The sequence below is a fragment of the Corythoichthys intestinalis genome, chromosome 7, assembly GCF_030265065.1.
Source record: "Corythoichthys intestinalis isolate RoL2023-P3 chromosome 7, ASM3026506v1, whole genome shotgun sequence".
NCBI lineage: Eukaryota > Metazoa > Chordata > Actinopteri > Syngnathiformes > Syngnathidae > Corythoichthys > Corythoichthys intestinalis.
Window position 1 is genome coordinate 50,101,385 of NC_080401.1, and position 26,145 is coordinate 50,127,529.

The 26,145-nt window shown below is 38.7% G+C and overlaps 1 protein-coding gene across 1 annotated transcript in view; it reads right to left on the reverse strand.

Moving 5' to 3' along the window:
* atp1b1a (ATPase Na+/K+ transporting subunit beta 1a) overlaps positions 1-13,465 on the reverse strand; it is a 59,363-nt gene extending 45,898 nt beyond the window's left edge. Inside the window, exon 1 of the mRNA XM_057840853.1 lies at positions 13,089-13,465. Within this exon, the coding sequence (XP_057696836.1) occupies positions 13,089-13,182 (94 nt within the window). The 5' untranslated portion in view covers positions 13,183-13,465. The remainder of the gene's footprint in view (positions 1-13,088) is intronic.
* Between the last annotated feature and the right edge of the window lie 12,680 nt (positions 13,466-26,145).

Here is a 26,145-nt window from a genome sequence, read left to right on the forward strand (position 1 = left end):
CGAAATTTCCGATTCTTAGATTATTCGTGATTCGGCTGTGGAAGATTCGAGAACGATTCACAAACATCCAAATTCCGATTATTGAATCATACAGAACTAAAACACAGTCAGCGCGATCTTCAGGACGCAATGAGGAACGGACCGAGAGCAAATATCATGTTCAACTCATGCTGCTACATAAAAAAACAAAAATACCTGACTGCGGCCAACAGCTGGTTCAAACAACGCCCAGTTGCTAGTTGCTACAAACATACGGCCACATACGGCTATAGTAGATATCACGTATTTGCAGAACTAGATGCTAAATGACAGACGACGGCGGTGTTAGAACATATAAAAAGAACAGATGCGAAACGACAGGCTTGCCGTATAGTAGTTGCCGCGTTGTAAACAGCCGCCATCTTAAAGCAGTAGACTTCTCTAGGAGGCTCTGTTGTAGTGAACCTAATTAACTTTTTATCTTAAATACTCCTAAATCAGCAAAATCTTGACTTGAATCTATCTTTACATAATAAAACAGTTTTAAAACTTTGACATGTTGTAAGTAGACAGAAAGGAATTTATTGAATAACGGGAGCAATTTTATCGACTTTAACGGTTGATTCACATCATTAAATTAATTGAATGTAGTAAAGCTGCTGATACAGAATGGGGACTTGAGTATTTTATTTAATGTGTTTAACTGTTAATTTGAAACTTAAATATTAGTTTGGTTTAGCCTAATAGGACTTTTAAACTATTTTGGAACTAATGAACAAAACATGGGGGGGGGGGGGTTGGGTGACATCAATAATCGATTTATAATCGAATCGGAGCCTCTGAATCGTAATCGAATCGTTAGGCACACAAGGATTCCCACCTCTAGCAATTAGTATGTCGCGTTTTTTTGTATCTCTCTGTGGGTATGATTTCTCTGATACTTTTTATGATGGTAAAGCATTCAGAATAAAATTCAATCCAACAGTGGAACCAATAATATGACCGTTAAATGGCCAGAGCTATTTTTCTCTATGTGCTTGCTTCATTCTGCCATCATAAAATCTTAAATGTTTCATTGGCATAAGAGCAGTATAGCTTTAACGTATGTGTGTCTGTGTGGGGGGGTGCATGTATCAAAAAATGCTAAGTAAATGTTGTTCATACTTGAATTCTTATTGTTTACAATACATTTTTATATACTTCTTGTTTAGACTGCATGTACAATTGTTAAATATGTTAAATTGAAAGCTGGTAAATAAATCAACGAGAAACGGTTAATTTGTATTTCATGCCTTGATGAAGACTTTCAAATTATGTAACAGCCCGCTTGGGCGAATTTATCGTCATTTCATCGTTATCGAGGTAAATCTGCTCAATTTACGTACTTAAGGCCATATCGCCCAGCCCTACTGTGTAGTAGTTTTGGTTAAAACAGGGAACCAAGAAACTTGAATAATTCCTTTAAAAGAAATTTGACATTAAAATGTGCCTCGGATATGCAGCATAACAGCACATTTACAGTACATTTTCATTTGCTTTTTTAAACAAATAATAATAAAGGTCAATAATTGAGTACAATAATACAAGCCCCTTTGAGACTAGTCACAATTCCGGATCATTTACAGGAGGCGTTGTCTGAATACAAGCAGTAATGTTCATACGATTATAACACATGCCGCAGTATTCGACGCCTTTTTCTTTTTTTTTTTTTACTGCAACATGGAATAATTTTTGACAAGCAGCAAGCAAAGAACATGTGACCAGCTTATGAATGAGGTGGTGGAGGGCAGAGTGGTTTACGACATCATTACTACAAAAATGTGAGCGATGGGTGTGCCTCATAGTGTGTGGTTACACAATAAGATGTGTTTAGAGGACATTTTCATTTCTTTTAAAAAGACCTTTTTTAATGAGACTTGGACTGCTACCACGCATGGCCCTAGGTCTGAAAAGACACATTTCGTGTGGATTTCAGGTCACCTTACATGTTAATGTTGAGGTATTTATATACGAAAGTGGCTACAGGAGCTGCTACAGACACAACTCAAGAGACACCAAAGGATTTAACAGTTCAAAGAGCAGCTAACGGTGGATGCATCTTACATTACTAATTAATAAAGTAGACAAACACATTTTTGTCCATTATTTATTTAAAATATCCTAATGATTCAACAGGAACGATGGAAACATGCCCATACAACAAGAAGCTGCCCTTAAACTGCTTTTTTATTTATTCATTTTTACAACAAAGTGCAAAAACATTAACCATCTTAAAGGGAGTACTTATTACACTCAACAATACAATAAAATTTACACAGGTGGAACGACTTCCATATTTTCTGGAAACAAAGTGTCTGTAGAAATAAGCCTTTTAACCAAAATACTTTGTTTTCACAGATTTCTGTACTATTTTGCATATGTGTATTGTTACCGCTGTACTTAATCTTGGTTTTACATGTTCTGCATATGAAATACACGTTAGCGAATTAGCTAATTAGCTTAGCGCTCGGCGCTAACTATTAACTCAAACACAACAACAATAAAGGCTAAACATTACAAGAGGGTACGTGTACTCACCTCTTATAGACGCACACGGGTCTTAGAAACACACTCAGGACATTTTTTAATTGACATGACTTGAAACCACAGCTGGAAATCTGAAAGACCAGGAGCAGCGAACTATCTCTCTTCCCCTCTCGCTCTAAAAAATAACGTGTGCACAGAAGCACGCCGGGTCACGCTTTTTTTCCTACCTGTCTCATACACAAATTTATTTTCCAGTCTTTTAAAAAGGAGTAAATCTCTCTCCCAGTAACCGGGAGCATCTATCATAACGTTGTGCGTGCGTCCGTTAACGGTGTCCGGGCGGCAGACGTGTCTTGAATTTCGTTCCGCTACGAGCGGCTGTTATGAGGGAAAATCCTCGTTTTTGAGCCTTTATGAATCGTAATCGAATCGTCACGTGTCGAATCGCGATGCATGTAATAATCGATTTTTTTGGAACTCCTCTAGGGTGCACTGTGTTCATGGACACTAAAAATATTGATCCCATTGGGTCTTGCATGTTCATGCATCAGAACGTCAGTCAGTACAAATTATTTTGTGGCGTGTGCAGATTGATACTGCGTTCATGTGGCGTCGTACTTATGCTAAATGCTGTAATAAGTTTAGTAAGTACAAGTTTTTAAAGATTTATCACCAATGTGCACATTTTTTTTGAACGCCAGCATAATAATGTGTACACATTCATACATTTCTAAATTAAAGCCCCTTTTACACACATATCCTGGTAAATTCCCATGTAAGGTGACGGGTGATTTAGTCGCGTCATTGCTTTCACACATGGAGAGATATCTCAGGAATGATGCAGGTTGGACACTTTCACAGACTTGTCCCGTGTTGTGACTTGGCGCTCTCTGTGCGGTAAGGGCTTCTAGCGCAATTTTATAACCTGGACATTACGTCATTTTTGGTCAGCATTGGCTGTCGGTCAGATCGTATTTTGTTACAGAGCCAGTTGTGGGAGAGTTCCCGACGTTGTACCTGCAGCCAATTTAAGTTCATCAAGACTGTATTTAAGCCCAGGCGATCCAAGAGAAGGGTGCAGAGATATTAACTTGCTGGGCGCCATTCGACACATTGTCCTCTCGTATTTCATTCATTTGCTAGCATGTTCGTTTGCCGCCCTTGTTTTGAAATCCAAATCTTGTTTGGATTTAATAAACCCTTTAATGCATCCCGCCATTGTTTTCTAGTTTGAAGTACAACCTTGCTTCTGCAGTTGCAGACCCTAACATCGGCAACAAAACAAACCACACATTTCCAAAGATGAACGACAGACTCTCTTCCTCGGCTCTACGATCCAGATCATTTTTCCCACAGCATGTGAAGGCAGCTACTACTAGCTTCCGGGAATAACAGAAACAAATATACTGGTGTCACGGTTTGTTACAATATTTTGGAATAAAGTGTTTTCATGCGCACAAACCGGATTGTCAATCGGCAAAATCTAGAATATAGAATCTTGATTGGAATGGGCGGAATCGGGGTAGAATATTCCCAATCGGATGTGTACAGGAGGAATTTTTATTCATAAGCGGATTTTAAGGGGGGGCCTCGAAAAGTGTCATTGCATGAAATTGACTTTCCTATATATATAAAACTTGTAAAGCAATAAAACTGCAACAAAAATGAATGAAATGAACAAAAAAATATATTTTTATAATGGGTCAAAATTATTTTTCAAACAGATCATGTGACTTTAGACGATCATTTGCTTTGCATATAATTTTCCAAAAATAAAAAAATAGGTGAGGGCAGTTTTATTTTTCAAATGATTTTTTTCTTTCATTGAAAATATTTTTTTTTTGATTGAAGCAACTTTTTTGGGGATTGACTGATATAGACACAAATGTCCTACCCATAATATGGCCCTAACACAAAAAGGATTGCTACAATCAAAGAAAACTTTTTCAATGAAAAATTAAGTGTTCAAATCAAATGTTCAAAAGTATTCATCTCAAATACTTTTTCTTATTCAAAAACATTTTCTATGATTGATCTTTTTTTGATTGAAGTGATTTTTCTTTTGAAAATATATTTTTTGTATGAAGCAACTTATTATTTGATTGAATAATAAAGACAAAAACATCCTAGCCAAAATGTGGCCCAAACACAAATCAATATTACTTCAATCAAAAAAGTTGCTTCAATAAAAAAAAACTTGACCCCAATCAAAAAAAAAAATCAAAGAAAAATGGCTTTCACATGCATTTTTTTTGTTTTAATTTTATTTTTTGCATTTAAACACTTTTTTTTCCTTTTTTTAATTGAAGCGACTTATTTTTGATTGAAAATATATATTTTGATTGAAGCAACTTTTCTTTTTATTGAAGCAACTTTTTTTTTTGGATTGAATAATAAAGACACAAATCTACCTCCATATGGCTCCGCCCAGGGGATACAATTTTTAACTGGGGTAACTACATTGGAACGACACCGGCGGGCGTACCATATTCAATGGATGACGATCTTGGCGAAAAGTATAGCTGTCCTAAGCAGCCTGATTTAGAATTCCCCTCAAGAATGATGGGAGACAAAAAAAAAAACGCTCATTGTCAACTTATGATTATAAATATTCTTGTAAGTAAATTTTTTGGCTGACACTGCGTTTCGAGGTCATCAACATGTTGTGCCCCCACTCCCCCAAAAGTAAAACTCCGCCTATGTTTTTATTCCGACCAGGGTTTTAATCCAAATAAAATTGTCCATGTTAAAATAACTATTTAACCAGTGACCAGCCAGTCGCTATCCTCATTTCACAAAATCAAACTGTAAACTCTTTAAGTTTCACACTCACTCAACAGCCCAGGTTTCGTAGCCTTAGGAGCTGTTTCAAGAAATTTGCTGCCATTGGCGTGATTGACGTTCAAACCATTCGAATGTCTTTCACTGTCAATAGCAGTGAATTGAATGGATGTTTGTACGTATTTATGCGGGTTTTATGGACGAGAGTATGGTGACATGTGTAGACATAGTAGAGTGGGGCATGTATGCTTTGATTGTGTAACGTCACTGTGTACGGCCATTGTTGTTTTGACTTCCTGGTTACGCAACCTTGGTTTTCAGACTTGTCATGCTAACATCTTTGGGTTGAATCAAAGTAGGACATCTGCTTTAACTTTGGGAAAAAATGATCAGTATTCCTCCCTATTGTATGACCGATGTTACTGACCACACCAGTTACTGAATCATAATCAACGTATGGTAAAAATTAGCAGTGCAGTATCGGGAATATAAACAATTACCGTATTGGCCTGAATATAAGACGGCCCTGATTATAAGACAACCCCCTCTTTTTCAAGACTCAAGTTTGAACACCAAATTAATTTTTATACAGAAAATAATTACAGTACATCTGAAACAAATGATTATAACAATATATTTGAGAGGAAAAGCATGTTATTTTGCCTCATTCAAATCTTAATATCTGAACATTTAAAAATGTAAACTAAAGGGCAATCACATTCGTAAATTAATGGCTTCTGGTTTTTGAAATGTAAATACCGGTAAACAACTCTATTGTGACAAAACAACAAAATTGCAATAACTGCATATTCGGGCCAATACGGCAATGCATTTACATTTATTTACATCTAATCGCAGCCGTGGTCAAAGTAACTTGTGGTTGAACCTGACGCATCCACAGTCATAACCCCTCCCTTTGCATAAACAATTCATCGATTGATCATCGGCAGATATTGTAAATGGATTTCATAACAACAGCCATATTTCAATGTTCTTTTATAAAATGTTTTTTGACTACAAAACACAAACTTTAGCCAAATAAATCTCAAGAAAGACGTCTATTAGCGCCTATACGTCATATCTCAATATTAGAGCTGTCCCGACTAGTCGACATAGTCGACGTCATCGATGACGTAAATCCGTCGACGAGCACAACATCCCGTCGACGGTTAATGAAGGGTTAAAAAAATATATGCGTGGAAAGTTAGAATGTCGGATGCTGTTTGCAAGCGGGGAAAGCGGCACAAAGCCAAAAAAAAAAGCGCACCAGAGTGTCCAAAACATTGACTTATTTCAAAGAAACAAAGGAGAGTACACTCTTCTGTCCTGTCTCTTCAATGCCAAGCTTGGCTGCACGTCGGCCGTGAATAAACACCAAGCGCCTTCACGCAGTTTGTAATTTTTTTTTTCTTTTCATTTTTTGTACACCAGAGGGTGCTGTCGCCTTACTAAATAATAATGTTTCATTGACAATGGGCCTATAAGTGCTATTAGTATTGTTCTTAATGCTAATTGAAAGGTTTATTTTATGGTATAGAAAATTATACAAGGTTAAAAGGTCATAAATATATACAGTATATACAGTGATTGCACTCAAGGGAGAGATTGTCAATGATAAGGTAATAAATTAAGGTAAAGGCAATTCATAGATATATAAATAAGGTTTAAAAGAAAAAAGGTGGAAAGTTTTTGTTAATTTCTAATTGTGTTGCTTTATTTGTGTGCACCGTAGCTCTTACAGTGTGTTTACATCAAGGATGGAATAAAAGTTGTAAACCATCAGTTTAAGAGACCATCTTTTCAATCGGGATGCTACACTAGTTAATTCTATCAGCATTTGAACTCATTGTTTATTTTTGATTTATTATTGTCATTTACGTGTTTATTTTTACTTTAATAAATAATTTGAGTGTTCCAATATGTTTTTATGAATTGATAAGCGTCAACAAAAATTTCATTGCTAAATTAGTTTAAAAAAAAAAAAAATATATATATATATATATATATATATATATATATATATATATTATTATTATTATTATTTTTTTTTTAATTATTAGATTAGTCGACTAATCGTAAAAATAGCCGGCTGACTAATTACTAATAGAGAAAATTAGTCGTTTGGGACAGCCCTACTCAATATATATCATTTAATCAATATTCAGCCTGAACATATCCCGACACTTTCCAATCAAATTAGCTGCGTTTCAAATTCAATTAGTTTTTTGTGAAAAAAAAAATTGACAGAGTAACATTTTCAATTAATGGTCTTTTTTAAAAAAAAAAAAAAAAAAAAAAAAAAAAACGTTGTAAATCCTGTGAAGTCTTTTACAGAAGGAATACGGACACCACAAGCTGTTGCCTGTGGCAAAGAAGTGATAATGTAACTGGTAAATCACCTTTACAGGAGTTTTAATTGGAAAAAAGTGTTTCCATTGAGCAGTTGCAATATTTTTTAATAAAGAACTACCAGAGAAACATCGTGAATGCATTTAACTTTTTTGTGTTGTTAAGAGCACTTTTTCAAAATTCAGACATTTCTAATACCACTTTTTCACTGCAAAATTTTAGTTTTGCGAATTACTAAGCGTAATGAAAATGCAGCGAGAGCTAATATTCAGTCAAAACCAAATATAATGTCACAATTATTTGAAACTCGTGGCACGGTGGCTGATGGTTAGCATGTCTGCCTCACAGTTCTGAGATCCAAGGGTTCAATCCCGGGGTCTGGTCTTCCTGTTTGGAGTTTGCATGTTCTCCCTGAGCCTTTAATATGTATGCGGAGAAAGCCCCCCTCTATCCCCCGCAATCGGATTCTTCCACTTTGGAAGCAGGATTCAGAATTTTTCGTCTTCGCCGACAACATATGCACGCGAAGCCACACCCCAACACAGTCATTGCGTCTTTGTGTCGCAGAGTCGCCATATAAACTGCCCCTAAATTGTCCGTAGGTATGAGTGTGTGTGTGTATCGTTGTGTGTTCCATTGTGCGCTGAGATTGTTGGGCAAACGATTCAGGGTATACCCCGCCTACTGCCCGTAGTTAGCTGGGATAGGCTTAAGCTCCTGCGCGACCATCGTGAGGAAAAGCGGCACGGAAAATGAATGAATATTTCCGTTAACAGTGACAAAATCAAGTTTTCTTCAAGTGGTTCATGAAAAAATACACAATTGTTCAAATAAAATGTAAAAATAAACACTGTTTAACAACAGTACTCCCTTATTTGAAATTACAGCTCCATTTTTTTGCTCCCAGAAACGTATAAATACGTTCTATTTTTAAATGCTTCATTGTCTCAAAAACGTATTTATTTGTCTTTTGCGTTTTTTTTAACAATAAGAATCTATAGCTTGCGATCTATCTGAGAAACAAACAAAAAAAAGGCTCCAAACCCATTTTAAAGCAATGAAACAGGCCACTGGAGGGCAGCAGCGAATTTTGTAAAGACCCGCAACCCAATTCAACAGCAATGAAAGGCCGGGCAGCACGGTCGGAGCGCTGGCGGCAGTATGCCAGGCGGCGGACGACCGAACAAAACAACCGAGAGGACGCCTGGAATGCCAGGAGCTGGACGACTGAGCAAAACGACTGAGACCACCGTGCAGCGGGCTAGCCAAGCAGATCAGGCAGAGATTTAAAAATACACCGATTTAAAAACAACGATGAGGGAAAAGTTTACACGGCACACGCGGCGACAACAGCGTCATCTCGGCGACAGCAGGCGTCATCTCTTAGTAGTCATGTGGAAACAAATTGGTACTTAAAAGCTATATTTGTCTTGTTCATTATGATATTTTGTAAAAGGAAAATATTATTCAGATGTTTGGGATATAAATAATGAAAAAAAATAGCTGTTTTAAAGTCAAAGTTATGTTTGAAATGTATGGATTCACACAAAGCTCAATTTCTCTTGTTTTTTCATCAGAAATTGGAAAATTGCTCAAACTAAGCTATTTTCTAATACTGATTTCTAAAGAATGGAAAAAGATATGAACTTACTTTTTTTCTGCAGAAAGAAGAAGAGTTTAATCTTTCTTTTGGTGGGTTCCATGTTTATATAGCAATTGAACAGAATTTTCTGTGGGTCTTGCAAAATCAGTCAAAATCCAGAAAAACGGCCGGGAGCGGAGGGCCTTGCTCTGGTGAAAATGGCTGGGAGTGAATGAGTTAAGCTACACATTTCATACTATATCAACATATACGATAGTCTAAATCCATATCACATTTAAAACTGTATGGATTTATCGCCCAGCCCAATAAACCACAAGACACAACTTTCTTAAAATGGCTTATGTGCTCATACAATTAAATTATATTATCAACGGCAACCCGTAATTTCCCTAATATAACGCGCATTTTCCCCCCCCCAAAATCAACTTGTAAAATCATGGTGCGCATTATACACGGGTACAGGGATGGAGACAGAAACATATAAACCTTTTTTTTTTTTTTAAATTGACACGGCCATGTGTGTTGTGTTGAAGAAATTTATGCGGCGATCTGTTGCCGACCATTACGGTACGTGACGTCACCATTTTGTTTCGGTAATACTTCACTCTGATCGGTCGAATGATTTTGTCTGTGTTAAATTCTGCTTTTTTCACTCTTCATAAAGCACAGAATTTAGTTTCTTGAACTCATTTGAATCAACGTTTATTGCATCTCCGCAACTCGGACCATAACAAATGTAACACATTACAGACTTGCTGTGTCCGTCAACTATATCTGTCCCTCGGGAAACTCAAACCCAAATAACAATAGTTCCTATTTTTACTGTCGTGTCTACAAGCGAGGAGCTCTCTCAGATTTCCGATTTACGTTCTCACTTTCATTTTACCGTATCAATCTATAAAGGAAACATTTATTCATCATGATGAAACGAGCAAGTGATACAGCAGCCTTTAAAAGAAAAGTGACATCTGTTTTGTTTTCTCCTGGAATCTGGTAAGTTGAAGAAGTTATCAGATCATATTATTACCATACATACTGTCAGTTTAAGGCAGTACTTCTCAAATAGTGGGGCGGGGCCCCCTAGGGGGGCGCAGAGCAATGCCAGGGGTGGCATATGTGACCTCGGGGAACATATTTTTTTGCCATACTAGAATAATGTATTATTTTCAAAGTGTGCGCAGTATTTTTGAACAAAACTAGAGCACACAGCAAAGAGCACTAGAGATATGACGAGGTAAGATGAGGAAATATGACTAAGCGTATGTAGCGTTTGCCTTTGACGATTAATACAGTGGGAGACGAGAAAAGACCAGTCTGTGTCTAAAAATGTTTGCAACAGACAGCAGGAAGCCACATCAAATAAGATGTCACTTATAAACATTAGACTCCACTCACATTGATAAAGCATTAGACCCCACTCACATTGATAAGCCATTATTGATTTTTTTTTCAGCCAAGACGTGCCGAATATCGCCAACAATCGTCCCGCTTTGTTTCGCAGTGTTACATCAGTAAACCAGCAAGCACTGTTAGAATAATATAAGATGGCATACCAAGTTGCTCAGTGCAAAATAACAAAAATAAAAACTGTCCCACTGTCCAATGACACTGTTGTTTTTGTTTGATTATTTTTTTGTTTTTACGGTTAAATGGTTATTTAAATTTATTAGTATTTATTGATTGATTTTATTAAAGTTTTCACGATTAGATGGTCAAAAAATGTACCGTGAATGTATTTTCACAGATTGGATGTGACTTTTTTTTTTTTTTAATTCAGGCAAAGTGACGCACTTTGTTTTTTTTCTATACTTTATTTTAAGTTGAGCAATATATTTTTTCTCGAATATTAAAAAGGACACAACATAATGCAGAGGTATACTTATATTAATAATTTATAGGCAAATGATACGAATTACAGTGGCAGCAGAGAGTTGTGTGTGGGGGCGAAACGTTTACGTCTTCCTGGGGGGGGGGGCGTAACAGAAAATAATTGAGAAGCACTGGTTTAAGGTAATGTTTTGAACTACCAATGTGCTATGCTTGTGCTGTGTTTCACCAGTCAGTAAAAGGACATTTCTGTATCTGTACACAGGCTCTGTTTTCTTGTATTCTTCTATTTATTGGTGCTAAAATTAGGGTGCGCATTATACATGGGTATAATATTTATTTTATTTATATTTTATTATGTTTTATTTATATATTTTCCCTAGATTTCACAAGTAAATTTGGGGTGCGCGTTAGACACGGGTGCGCCTTATATCCGGGAAATTACGGTAGTTGCCATTCTGTTTGTGCAGCTCACGATAATGAGTCTGATAAGACTCTTGACTGGGACTACCGCTGACACTCCCTCAACTCTAGCTATCAGCTTAAATATACTCCCAAGTATTAAAAATATGCTTTTGATGAATTTGGCAAATGACCTTATGGTGTTGAGTTTTCCTGGGATCAAAAATTGCAAGGAAAAAAATTGATTTGACCCCCAGAGATGCTTTAAAAAACACAAAATGTGCCTGGGAATGGCCAGTGTTTACCTAGCAGTACAGGAACAGGCACAACAACCTGGAACAAGTCAATGGAAAGAGTCCCATCCCCCAACACACTGCAGCAGGAGCTTGTGGTGAACAAACCATCACCACATTCACACTGATGCCCCCCCCCCCCTCCATTTCATAGCCCGGTGGTGCGTTCACAGACAATATGGCCACTTTTGAATTAGCTTCAAATCTTTGCACGCATCACTTAAAAGCGTGATTATTCACAACCACATCCAACTATTACAGTTTAGTGTCATTTTGTAACAACGCTGGGTCAGTCGAGTCTTTCCGTGGTGCGTTCAAGGCGCAAAAGAAAACCTGTTGCGTTCGAACATTTTGACAGCCAGACACGGTGGCGTCATAAATGAGCTGACCGTGTACGATTTTGCCTAACTTGGGTTCATTTTTAGTGGATGAATGCATGACTAAAGTCGAGTTTCCCCTTTTCGGAAGATAGAAGCCGATGTTTTCGGCGGAGGAGGGGCGGCCGTTGAGACATGTGAGTCGTGATCAGTTCGACAGGACCGGAATCGACGCACTCAAATGTGATTAACATGCAATTCAGGGGGCTTTTTTTTTTTTTTTTTTTTTTTTGAAGGGGTGGGGGACGGCTTCACATCACGTGTTTGTTAGTCAACCACGTCAAGCTTGATGAGGCAAACACTGACCGGAACGTTAACTATTCCTAGTGGAAAAAGTGGTCTTTTTTTCTTCTTTAGCGGAAAAAAGAGCCAAGCAAGCCTGTGTTGTTGTTTTCTAAAAGCCTCTAAAGCTAAACAGGCGTGCGGAAGCTGAAGAACTGACTGTTGGTAAGCAGAGGATCATAACTTCCACCACCGGCTCGAGCAAAAACTCGTGGCCCGAAACAGGCTGTCCTTCAGGGGTGACCTTTTTTCAACGAACCCCCTCATCACAACCATAACTAACTCCGCTTCTATAAAGTGTCATTATTCTTATAACCACCGTTATCCCTTTGTAGTAACAACCGGGCGTGAAATGAATGAATTTTCGCCTCTATTCGCACATTCGACTCAATTTCATTTCAAGTTAGCTTCCCCGTTTTGTTCTTTTTTCACACCAAAGCGTGCCATTTTCTCGCCGTCGTCCATTTCCCAAAAACCAAAATGACGGCGCAACTTCAAAGTGGTGAAATGAGGAGGGGAAAAAAACTCCCGACAAGTCACGACTCAGCCTTGTCAACGGCGGAGAGCTCGAACAGGTGCTGCCCGCCTGCCTTAACGAGCCAGCCGCCATTAAACCCGCCAAAGCCTCGTGACATTCAACAAAACGTTACCGAAAAATACTGGACTTACACCAACTGCCGCCGGTCCTCCCTAGAAACTCCTTCCTCTCGGAATTCCACAGAAAGCCCCTCCAACCGCCGTCAGTGTCCTTATTTCCCGACATGTTATAGAAGTCCTCCCGCAGGCGCACCGGTAAGCTCCAACTTTTTAGTGTCCTTATTTGTTTTTGACAAAAATAGCAGCACAAGACAACTCGGTTTTTTTGCGGAGGAGACGACTTGCTGCTCCTCACCGGAAACGCCAAAAGGACACTTTGTAAGCCCGCACCACCGCTTGAATCTCACTCCCCTCACTCTCTCTCTCTCTTCTTTTTTCTCCCCCGTTCTCACTCTCTTTTTCTCACTCACTATTTCACAGTGTACGACTCCGCCCGCAAACTCCCGCAATAAGTTACACGGCGATTGGGAGGAGGAATGGGTGAGCAAGGGGGTACGAATGAACCAATGTGTGTGTCGCCCTGCTTTATGACGTCACATAAAGGGTGTTGCCGAGAAGAGGGGTTGAAAAGGGTGGGGGGAATGTCGCACAGTTGCCAAGAGCAGTGAGACAAAATGGGCCAGGTGCCATAGCAACCGTGCCCCCCAGACCTCCTTTGGCTGTGACGTCATTATCTCGACAGAACTACTTGTTGGTTGCTACTATGATGTCAAGACAAGGGGACTTACAGTGGGGCAAATAAGTATTTAGTCAACCACTAATTGTGCAAGTTCTCTCACTTAAAAAAATATTTGAGAGGCCTGTAATTGTCAACATGGGTAAACCTCAACCATGAGAGACAGAATGTGGGGAAAAAAAACAGAAAATTACATTGTTTGATTTTTAAAGAATTTATTTGCAAATCATGGTGGAAAATAAGTATTTGGTCGATACCAAAAGTTCATCTCAAGACTTTGTTATGTACCCTTTGTTGGCAATAACGGAGGCCAAATGTTTTCTGTGACTCTTCACAAGCTTTTCACACACTGTTGCTGGTATTTTGGCCCATTCCTCTATGCAGATCTCCTCTAGAGCAGTGATGTTTTGGGGCTGTCGTTGGGCAACACGGACTTTCAACTCCCTCCACAGATTTTCGATGGGGTTGAGACTGGCTGGGCCACTCCAGGACCTTGAAATGCTCGAAACCACTCCTTTGTTGCCCTGGCTGTGTGTTTGGGATCATTGTCATGCTGAAAGACCCAGCCACATCTCATCTTCAATGCCCTTGCTGATGGAAGGAGATTTTCACTCAAACTCTCTTGATACGTGGCCCCATTCATTCTTTCCTTTACACAGATCAGTCGTCCTGGTCCCTTTGCAGAAAAACAGCCCTAAAGCATAATGTTTCCATCCCCATGCTTCATAGTGGGTATGGTGTTCTCCGGAAGCATTTCACAGTATTCTTTCTCCTCCAAACACGAGAACCTGTGTTTCTGTTAAAAGGTTATATTTTGGCTTCATCTTACCACAACACATTCTCCCAGTCTGCTTCTGGATCATCCAAATGCTCTCTAGCGAACCACAGACGGGCCTGGACGTGTACTGACTTCAGCAGGGGGGACACGTCTGGCAGTGCAGGATTTGAGTCCTTGGCGGCGCATTGTGTTACTGATAGTAGCCTTAGGTCCCAGCTCTGTGTAGGTCATTCACTAGGTCCCCCCGTGTGGTTCTGGGATTTATGCTCACTGTTCTTGTTATCATTTTGACGCCACGGGGTGAGATCTTGTATGGAGTCTTGTATGTCTTCCATTTTCTAATAATTGCTCCCACAGTTGATTTCTTTACACCAAGCGTTTTACCTATTGCAGAAGCAAACTTTGCGAAACAAAGAGAAAATGTCAATTGTTGGCAACCAAAATAGCTAAATTTATCACATCGCAGTATTTTTATGAGTTTATTTTATATAAATCAAAATACTGAAATTCTACCGTTTCCTTTTCAACGTTTTTTTTTCTTCAACATGTTGTTTTGACTCCTGAGCTAATGGAAAGGTGCAGTTTAAGTGACTAGCTCCATCTAGTGTTGCAGCTGAAAAGTGCAACAGAATGTGCAACAGAATGATGGGCCTGGACGTGTACTGGCTTCAGCATGGGGACACGTCTGACAATGCAGGATTTAAGTCCCTGGCGGCGCATTGTGTTTCTGATAGTAGCCTTTGTTACTGTGGTCCCAGCTCTCAGTAGGTCATTGACTGGGCCCCCCCGTGTGGTTCTGGGATTTTTGCTCATTGTGCTTGTTATCATTTTGACGCCACAGGGTGAGATCTTGCATGGAGCCCCAGATCGAGAGAGATTATCAGTGGCCTTGTATGTCTTCCATTTTCTAATAATTGCTCCCACAGTTGATTTCTTTACACCAAGCATTTTACCTATTGCAGATTCAGTCTTCACAGCCTGGTACAGGTCTACAATTTTGTCTCTGGTGTCCTTCGACAGCTCTTTGGTCTTGGCCATAGTGGGCTTTGGATTGTGACTGACTGAGTTTGTGGACAGGCGTCTTTTATACCGTTAATGAGTTAAAACAGGTGCCATTAATACAGGTAACGAGTGGAGCCTTGTTAGACCTTATTTTCCACTTTAATTTGGAAATAAATTCTTTAAAAATCAAACAATGTGATTTTCTGTTTTTTTTTCCCACATTCTGTCTGTCACAGTTGAGGTTTACCCATGTTGACAATTACAGGGCTCTCTAATCTTTTCAAGTAGGAGAACTTCCACAATTGGTGGTTGACTAAATACTTATTTACCCCACTGCATATCTGAAGCTTGAGTTCAACCTACATTCTGTTCCACTTTTCAACTGCAGCACTAGATGGAGCTAGTCACTTAAACTGCGCCTTTTCATGAGCTCAGAAGTCAAAACAACATGTTGAAAAAAAAAACGTTGAAAAGGAAACGGTAGAAGTTCAGTATTTTGATTTATATAAAATAAACTCATAAAAATATTCTGATGTGATAAATTTAGCTATTTTGGTTGCCAACACTTGACATTTTCTCTTTGTTTTGCAAAGTTTGCTTCTGCAATAGGTAAAACGCTTGGTGTAAAGAAATCAACTGTGGGAGCAATTATTAGAAAATGGAAGACATACAAGACCAATGATAATCTCCCGCGATCTGGGGCTCCATACAAGATCTCACCCTGTGGCATCAAAATGATAACAAGAACGGTGAGCAAAAATCCCAGAACCACACGGGGGGACCTAGTGAATGACCTACAGAGAGCTGGGACCACAGTAACAAAGGCTACTATCAATAACACAATGCGCCACCAGGGACTCCAATCCTGCACTGCCAGACGTGTCCCCCTGCTGAAGCCAGTACACGTCCAGGCCCGTCTGCGGTTCGCTAGAGAGCATTTGGATGATCCAGAAGAGGACTGGGAGAATGTGTTATGGTAAGATGAAGCCAAAATAGAACCTTTTGGTAGAAACACAGGTTCTCGTGTTTGGAGGAGAAAGAATATTGAATTGCATCCGAAGAACACCATACCCACTGTGAAGAATGGTGGTGGAAACATCATGCTTTGGGGCTGTTTTTCTGCAAAGGGACCAGGACGACTGATCTGTGTAAAGGAAGGAATGAATGGGGCCATGTATTGAGAGATTTTGAGTGAAAATCTCCTTCCATCAGCAAGGGCATTGAAGAGGAGACGTGGCTGGGTCTTTCAGCATGACAGTGATCCCAAACACACAGCCCGGGCAACAAAGGAGTGGCTTCGTAGGAAGCATTTCAAGGTCCTCGAGTGGCCTAGCCAGTCTTAAGATCTCAACCCCATAGAAAATCTGTGGAGGGAGTTGAAAGTCCGTGTTGCCCAACGACAGCCTCAAAACATCAATGCTCTAGAGGAGATCTGCATGGAGGAATGGGCCAAAATACCAGCAACAGCGTGTGAAAAGCTTGTGAGGAGTTACAGAAAACGTTTGGCCTCCGTTATTGCCACCAAAAGGGTACATAACAAAGTATTGAGATGAACTTTTGGTATTGACCAGATACTTATTTTCCACCATGATTTGCAAATAAATTCTTTAAAAATAAAAAAATGTGATTTTCTGTTTCTTTTCCACATTCTGTCTCTCATGGTTGAGGTTTACCCATGTTGACAATTACAGGCCACTCTAATATTTTGAAATGGGAGAACTTGCACAATTAGTGGTTGACTAAATACTTATTTGCCCCACTGTATATATTAATGATGTTTTGATAATTTTCTGCAAGCCAATAAAACTGGTCTGGTAGAATGGACACCCGTGATTTAGAAAGTAATGCTCATTACCACCACCTGCAGATCATATATTTTATAAAATTTTACTCGTCAATACCATAATGTTTACAAATACCACGTCAATGTTCCAGCTAATTATTTTCCTGACATACCAGACTTGAGTTTTTAACTGTTTGTTTGCTAGATTACAGTAAAACTACTTAACTGAGTTCCCCAAACGTCATAGCGGAATGCAACAAGAAAAAATTTTGTCACGTTGTAACAGCTAAAAGTGCATGTCCGGGAATTTACTTTCACTCTTGTTTGACCTCTCTGAGTTGGTCTTCACGGTGGAATTAGCGTAGACTTTTTCATTTTAACAGTTAAACCTCTGGCTCACTCCAAATTCCGTTCACAGCCTTTCTGCCCACTGGGCAGCAAGTTTCCACCTCATACACTTGTGTGTGTGTGCATAATATTGAGCCGGGATTTGGCTACTGAACAATTGAAAATCACACTCCAAGCTCTTCAAATCAGATTTATAATGGGCACAGAGACGGGGGGAAAGTAGGGGTCTGATTTATGTTATGATTAGCTTACAGCCTCAGCTGCGCCGATGTGTAGCTGCCATGTAGACTGTATCTGAAATTGATAAACATAAAAGATGCATTAAATGAGAAACCTGTGGGTCTATTTTCACTCCATCCAAAAAAAATCAACAATTTATACGCTCCAAGATTGATTTTTTTTCTTGTGCGCCGATAGCACAGCAGGCCCAAAGTGTTTGCACAGATCAAGGCTTAGCCAAGATTACCAGGAGGTGCGGCATTCTGAGATAGCCTGTGGACAGAATACGGTATGCGGAGAGCCGGCCTGACTCAAAACCGTCAACAATAGCGCGTCTATGCAGGTGGCCCCCGGTCGAAGATGGATCCTCGGACTGAAGTCTGCACAAAGTTTTAATTGCAAAACATGTTTTTCCATAAGAAATTACATAAAGGCAAGCTAACCATTAGCACTAAGTGAGTTAAATCAATAATTTTTTTGTTAGAAATACCACATTTAAGTCAGGAATAGAAGTTCACTGTGCCTTGCACAATACTAATAAAAAAAAAAATTAGGGCTGTCAAACGATTAAAATTTTTAATCGAGTTAATCACAGCTTAAAAATTAATTAATCGTAATTAATCGCAATTCAAACCATCTATAAAATATGCCATATTTTTCTGTAAATTATTGTTGGAATGGAAAGATAAGACACAAGACGGATATATACATTGAACATACTGTACATAAGTACTGTATTTGTTTATTATAACAATAAATCAACAAGAAGGCATTAACATTAACATTCTGTTAAGGCGATCCATGGATAGAAAGACTTATAGTTCTTAAAAGATAAATGTTAGTACAAGTTATAGAAATTTTATATTAAAACCCCTCTTCATGTTTTCGTTTTAACAAAATTTGTAAAATTTTCAATCAAAAAATAAAATTGTAGCTCACCATTGTTGATGTCAATAATTACACAATGCTCATGGTGCTGAAACCCATAAACTCAGTCCCACCCTAGCGCCAGCGGAGGGCAACAAAAAAACAAAAAAACAAGTAACAAGTGGACATGACACTGTGCTGTCATTTTAATCTGAGCGGGGCATGTGCGTTAATTGCATCAAATATTTTAACGTGATTAATTAAAAAATTAATTACCGCCTGTTAACGCAATAATTTTGAGAGCCCTAAAAAAATATGATTTGAACTACAGTTTTTTAGGAGTAAATTAAATTTTCCGGAGACCAAATTGTTGAAAAAAAGAATGAAAAGAATGCTTAAAAATATTTTTAAAGGGAACCTCGGACTTACAGATTTGAGATGTGTTTGAATGCAAAAATAAATTTGAAAACTCAAAAAACTAAAAAAAAAAATGCATGTGAAAGCTATTTTTCTTTGATTCATTTTTATTTTTTTTTTTATTTTTTTTGATTGAAGTCAAGTTTTTTTTATTGAAGCAACTTTTTGATTGAAGTAATGTTGATTTGTGTTTGGGCCACATTTTGGCTAGGACATTTTTCTCTTCATTATTCAATCAAAAAGTTGCTTTAAAAAATATAGATTTTCAAAAAGAAAATTCACTTCAATCAAAAATAGAAAAATTCCAATCATAAAAAAAAGTTTTTGAATGCAAAAAAATATTTGAGATTGAAAAATTTGCCTTTGAACACTTACATTTTCATTAAAAAAGATGTCTTTGATTGAAGCAATTTCTTTTTGTGTTTGGGCCTTATTATGAGTAGGACATTTGTGTCTAAATCATTCAATCCCCCCCAAAGTTGCTTAAATTTAAAAAAAAAAAGAAAGAAAAAAAAAGAAAAATAATTTCGACCCATTATAAAAATGTTTTTTTTTTGTTCATTTCATTCATTTTTGTTGCAGTTTTATTGCTTTACAACTTTTATATATACAGTGTATATATACAGTGCCTTGCAAAAGTATTCGGCCCCCTTGAATCTTGCAACCTTTCGCCACATTTCAGGCTTCAAACATAAAGATATGAAATTTAATTTTTTTTGTCAAGAATCAACAACAAGTGGGACACAATCGTGAAGTGGAACAACATTTATTGGATAATTTAAACTTTTTTAACAAATAAAAAACTGAAAAGTGGGGCGTGCAATATTATTCGGCCCCTTTACTTTCAGTGCCGCAAACTCACTCCAGAAGTTCAGTGAGGATCTCTGAATGATCCAATGTTGTCCTAAATGACCGATGATGATAAATAGAATCCACCTGTGTGTAATCAAGTCTCCGTATAAATGCACCTGCTCTGTGATAGTCTCAGGGTTCTGTTTAAAGTGCAGAGAGCATTATGAAAACCAAAGAACACACCAGGCAGGTCCGAGATACTGTTGTGGAGAAGTTTAAAGCCGGATTTGGATACAAAAAGATTTCCCAAGCTTTAAACATCTCAAGGAGCACTGTGCAAGCCATCATATTGAAATGGAGGGAGCATCAGACCACTGCAAATCTACCAAGACCCGGCCGTCCTTCCAAACTTTCTTCTCAAACAAGGAGAAAACTGATCAGAGATGCAGCCAAGAGGCCCATGATCACTCTGGATGAACTGCAGAGATCTACAGCTGAGGTGGGAGAGTCTGTCCATAGGACAACAATCAGTCGTACACTGCACAAATCTGGCCTTTATGGAAGAGTGGCAAGAAGAAAGCCATTTCTCAAAGATATCCATAAAAAGTCTCGTTTAAAGTTTGCCACAAGTCACCTGGGAGACACACCAAACATGTGGAAGAAGGTGCTCTGGTCAGATGAAACCAAAATTGAACTTTTTGGCCACAATGCAAAACGATATGTTTGGCGTAAAAGCAACACAGCTCATCACCCTGAACACACCATCCCCACTGTCAAACATGGTGGTGGCAGCATCATGGTTTGGGCCTGCTTTTCTTCAGCAGGGACGGGGAAGATGGTTAAAATTGACGGGAAGATGGATGCAGCCAAATACAGGAACATTCTGGAAGAAAACCTGTTGGTATCTGCACAAGACCTGAGACTGGGACGGAGATTTATCTTCCAACAGGACAATGATCCAAACCATAAAGCCAAATCTACAATGGAATGGTTCAAAAATAAACGTATCCAGGTGTTAGAATGGCCAAGTCAAAGTCCAGACCTGAATCCAATCGAGAATCTGTGGAAAGAGCTGAAGACTGCTGTTCATAAACACTCTCCATCCAACCTCACTGAGCTCGAGCTGTTTTGCAAGGAAGAATGGGCAAGAATGTCAGTCTCTCGATGTGCAAAACTGATAGAAACATACCCCAAGCGACTTGCAGCTGTAATTGGAGCAAAAGGTGGCGCTACAAAGTATTAACGCAAGGGGGCCGAATAATATTGCACGCCCCACTTTTCAGTTTTTTATTTGTTAAAAAAGTTTAAATTATCCAATAAATTTTGTTCCACTTCACGATTGTGTCCCACTTGTTGTTGATTCTTGACAAAAAATTAAAAATGTTTATCTTTATGTTTGAAGCCTGAAATGTGGCGAAAGGTTGCAAGGTTCAAGGGGGCCGAATACTTTTGCAAGGCACTGTATATAGGAAAGTCAATTACATGCAATGACACTTTTTGGCAAAAATCCGCTTATGGCCACACAGGTTGCAAATGAGCCCTAGAAACAATTTTCCCTTCACTGGTTTATGTTGTAAAACCTGTTATGTAAATTTACGTCGCTGAGTGCACTTGGGGCAAGTTGAAGCTATACATCAATGAAAGCTTTGTTAAGTTACCTTACATAAACTAGCGCTTCTGCTGTGAACTTGCTCAAGGTAAGACGAGGCCTTGAATGTTAGCCTGTTTCACAATCGGCATCATTATTTTTGACTAAAAAATTAACAAGCAATTCCCAAAATAAACAGAAAGTTACCCCTCTATTCCCAAAAATCAACAGAAAGTGCCCTGCAAATTGCCATGAAATCCACGGAAGGTGACCCAAAATGAACAGGAAGTGATCCAGAGTTGCCGAAAATTACCCACGCAATTGCTCTAAAATTGCATTTTCTAATTCTGTATGTTATTGATATTCTTGGCCAATTATGATGATTCTAGCTACAGTGGTATGAAATAGTATCTGAACCTTTTAGAATTTCTCACTTTTCTGCATGAAATAACCATCAAATGTGATCTGATCTTTGTCAAAATCACACAGATGAAAATACAGTATCCACTTTAACTGCCACCCAAACATTTAGGTTTTCAGATTTTAATGAGGATAGCTTGCAAACAATGACAGAAGGAGGGAAAATAAGTAAGTGAAAACCTCAGACGACTTAAAGAGCAATTGAAACCAATTTTTACCAAACATTTTAAGTCAGGCGTGTGCCCAATCACTGATGAGTGGTTTACAACTGCCCTGCCCACTATAAAACACACACCTGGTAAGAAATGTCTTGATGAGAAGCATTGTCCGATGTGCATCATGGCTCGGTCAAAAGAGATGTCTGAAGACCTGCGATCAAGGATTGTTGATTTGTATAAAGCTGGGAAAGGATACAAAACCATCTCTGAAAGTCTGGAGCATTCATCAATCGATAGTCAGAGAAGTTGTCTACAAATGGAGAGAAACTGGCACTGTTGCTTCTCTCCTAAGAAGTGGCCGTCCACCAAAGATGACGCCAAGAGTTCAGCGCAGAATATTCAGAGAGGTAAAAAAGAATCCCAGAGTGTCTGCTAAAGACTTACAGAAATCACTGGCACAGTTCAATATCTCTGTGCACACATCAACTATATGTAAAACTATGGCCAAGAATGGTGTTCATGGGAGGACTCCACGGAGGAAGCCACTGCTGTCTTAAAAAAAACAATGTTGCTTGTTTAATGTTCGCAAAAAGGCACTTGGACACTTCACAGAAGTTTTGGCAAAATATTTTGTGGACTGGTGAAATCAAAGTAGAATTGTTTGGGAATAACACACAATGTCATGTGTGGAAGGAAAATGGAACAGCTCACCAACATGAACACCTCATCCCCACTGTGAAGCATGGTGGAGGGAGCTTTGGGGCTGTTTTGCTGCCTCAGGGCCTGGACAACTTGCAATCATTGATGGAAGAATGAATTCAAAAGTTTATCAGGATGTTTTGCAGGAAAATCTGAGGCCATCTACCAAAAAGTTGAAACTAAAAAGAGGATGGATGCTGCAACAAGACAATAATCCAAAACACAGAAGTAAATCAACTTCAAAATGGTTTCAGAAGAACAAAATACACGTTCTGGAGTGGCCAAGTCAAAGTCCAGACTTGAACCCCTTGAGATGCTGTGGCATGCCCTAAAGAGAACAATTCATGCCAGACATCCCAGGAATCTGATAGTCCTGATCGATGTCCCACACTGATTTGCAGCTACAGTTAGCGTATGGTTGAAGTTATTGCTGCCAAAGGGGGGGGGGAATATTAAATGTGATGGTTCACTTTACTTATTTTCCCCCCTTCTGTCATTGTTTGCATACTATCCTCATTAAAATATGAAAACCTATAAATGTTTGGGTGTTTTAGTTAAAGCAGACACTGGTTTTTTTTTTTCATCTGTGTGATTTTGACAAAGATCAGATCGCATTTGATGGTGATTTTATGCAGAAATGTGAGAAAATCCAAAAGGTACAGATACTTTTTCATACCACTGCAATATATTTCAGGTAATCATTTGTTGCCTTCAAGGACTGTATGAAATCTGACTTGTTCCTGCACAGTTAGGCGATTCTCCCAAAAGGAACCGCCTGAAATTGGAGCTTTAAATTTTTTTCATGTCTTCTAAAAATCCAGCCATCTAATGACACTAGTACCTATAGGGAGAGTCCAAAATCAAAGAGCTCCTCACACAACTGGTAGCCCAAAATAGTCGGCGTGACGCTTCTTTTTCCAGAGCGGCCTTTTCATCTTATCTGAAACAACCACCAGTGTTTTCTTTTTTCTCCCCTAATGGCTGCCCGGAGCACCGTGATTTGTCAAGGTTATTGTGTTGGCCTTTTGGTCAGGCTCTTAATTTCATCAGTGAAGCCCAATTAAACAGCAAAGGTCTAATAAGGGGGGGGAACGGAACCACGCTGAGGGACCTTTTGACATGCTAGCGCGACGCTGCATACCGCAAATTGTTTTCGGTTTTAGCTTTTTACTATCTCACTGTTCATAACTTTAGCCATTCAGTTTGTTCAATGGAAGCTATGCATGCATAAAGAATATTATTGTAATTAACTTATTCCCTGCCATTGACGGCAATAGGCGCCCAATCCATTTGAATTTCCAGTTCAAATGGATTGGAGGTCTATCGCCGTCAATGGCAGCTAATATGTTAAAAGTATAAATAATGCATGATGAATATTTATGACAGAGGCACTAATGGAAAATGTCCTAAAATGTGCAACTCTGTTGTGTAAACAGTTGTCATATTTAATTATGGTGCTACCAGCCAGGGACCCCATTAGAACTTAAAATAAAATACATTACATATTTATAAGGATGAATCAATTTATCAATGTCAGACAAGCTTTTAAAAGATTTTCCAAAGAATGGTTGTTCATAATTCGATCTGGACAATTATTTGGAGGATATTCGTGGTTACGCTATGGGTGCATGGAAAATGTACAGTATGTCAAAGGTTAAACAAGACTTCCCAGCATGCACCAGGGCTGCAGGACTCTATAATGTGATAACGTAAATGAAAGTGTTTTATTGTCAAAACAAATCACGCTTATCACCGTAATCGTCACCGTTTATGGGCCAATAAAGGATTAGGATAGTTAAACATTATACTTAACAACGTCTAGACCAGAGTTCTCAAACCTGTGCCAGTTGCAGTATAGTAGTTTGTGGACCACTATTTGACATTAAAGTTTAATAATACCGTATTTTTCGGACTATAAGTCACAGTTTTTTATATAGTTTGGCTGGGGGTGCGACTTATACTCAGGAGCAACTTATGCGTGAAATTATTAACACATTATGATATCATTTCACATGTTATTTTGGTGTTTTGGAGTGACACTGATGGTTTGGTAAACTTGTTAGCTTGTTCTTCATGCTATAGTTATCTAAATAACTCTTAATAGGTCTGGCCACGTTCACGTTCTGCCTTTGGCAATGTGTGTTCAATTGTATTATTGACTTTTTTATATTGAAATGCATGCGTTTAGTTTGTGGCGCTTTCACACCCACGTGAGGGCGCACTCGCACTTGTTTACGTGAAGAAGACCGCTCACACACCAGAAGAACACGGAAAGCTACGCAGCTTGAGTGAGTGGGCGAGTTAGCGAGAGAGAAACACGGCTGCGAACCTACGTTCATTGTTTATGCTTGTAAAATATCTCTACAGAGGCAACGCCTGTGTGTACCATCTTTTCTGTTGTTGTTGTATGTTTTACAGCCGCGATCGGACACTTAAAGCCAGTTGTGTGGTTGTTTGAACGATGTGCTAATGCTAGCGAACATATGCTAACCGTTTGTGTTATTGCTGTAACAGCACCTAATTATCATTTATTTACGATGATGCGAACCTGTTTGGTATCAAGGACTAAATTGATTCCGCAAATTATACGGACGTCAAGCATCGTCATTTGGGAGTTTAGTTCGCTGTATAGCCTGGACCGAGCCGTAGCGTCTTGGTAAGGACGGTATATTCGCATTTCATTGTTCATGCACTGTACACTTATTCAGCATGTTGTTCTCTATGGTATTTTTATATTAAATTGCCTTTCAAGATGACAGATCTGTTCTATGTGTTGGATTTTATTAAATGAATGTCCCCCAAAATGCGACTTATACTCCGGTGCAACTTATATATGTTTTGTTTCTCTTCGTTGGGTATTTTATGGCTGGTGCGACTTATACTCGGGTCCGATTTGTAGTCCGAAAAATACGGTCGTGTGACCCGTGCGTATTATGGGCAATAAAAAAGATCTATAATTTTTATATTTTGTATAGACAAGTTTCTGAGGCACTTCCGCTTTACTTCCACATGTCAATTTCTCCATCCAAAACAACAAAGGAACTGGAGGAACATTACTCATCAAAATCCCTTAAAAAAGACCATTTGGAAATACCGCATCCATCTGCCATCAACACAACAGGGGAGGACAACACGTTCATGAAGGCAGATGTGGAACCAAGCTCGTGCCACCACAAAAAACGATTGCTTTTGTAGCCATGTTGCCGCTGTGTTATGGAAGGTATGTTCTTCCTATCCCTGCATTTTCATGTGTCCGGTGCTTAAAAATTACTAAAGCAAAAATCTTGCGCATGGAACGACTTCTTGCTTTTGATATCGTTATTACGATGATGATTGTAATTATGATGATCTTTAATATTATTTACCACAACTACTGTATCTG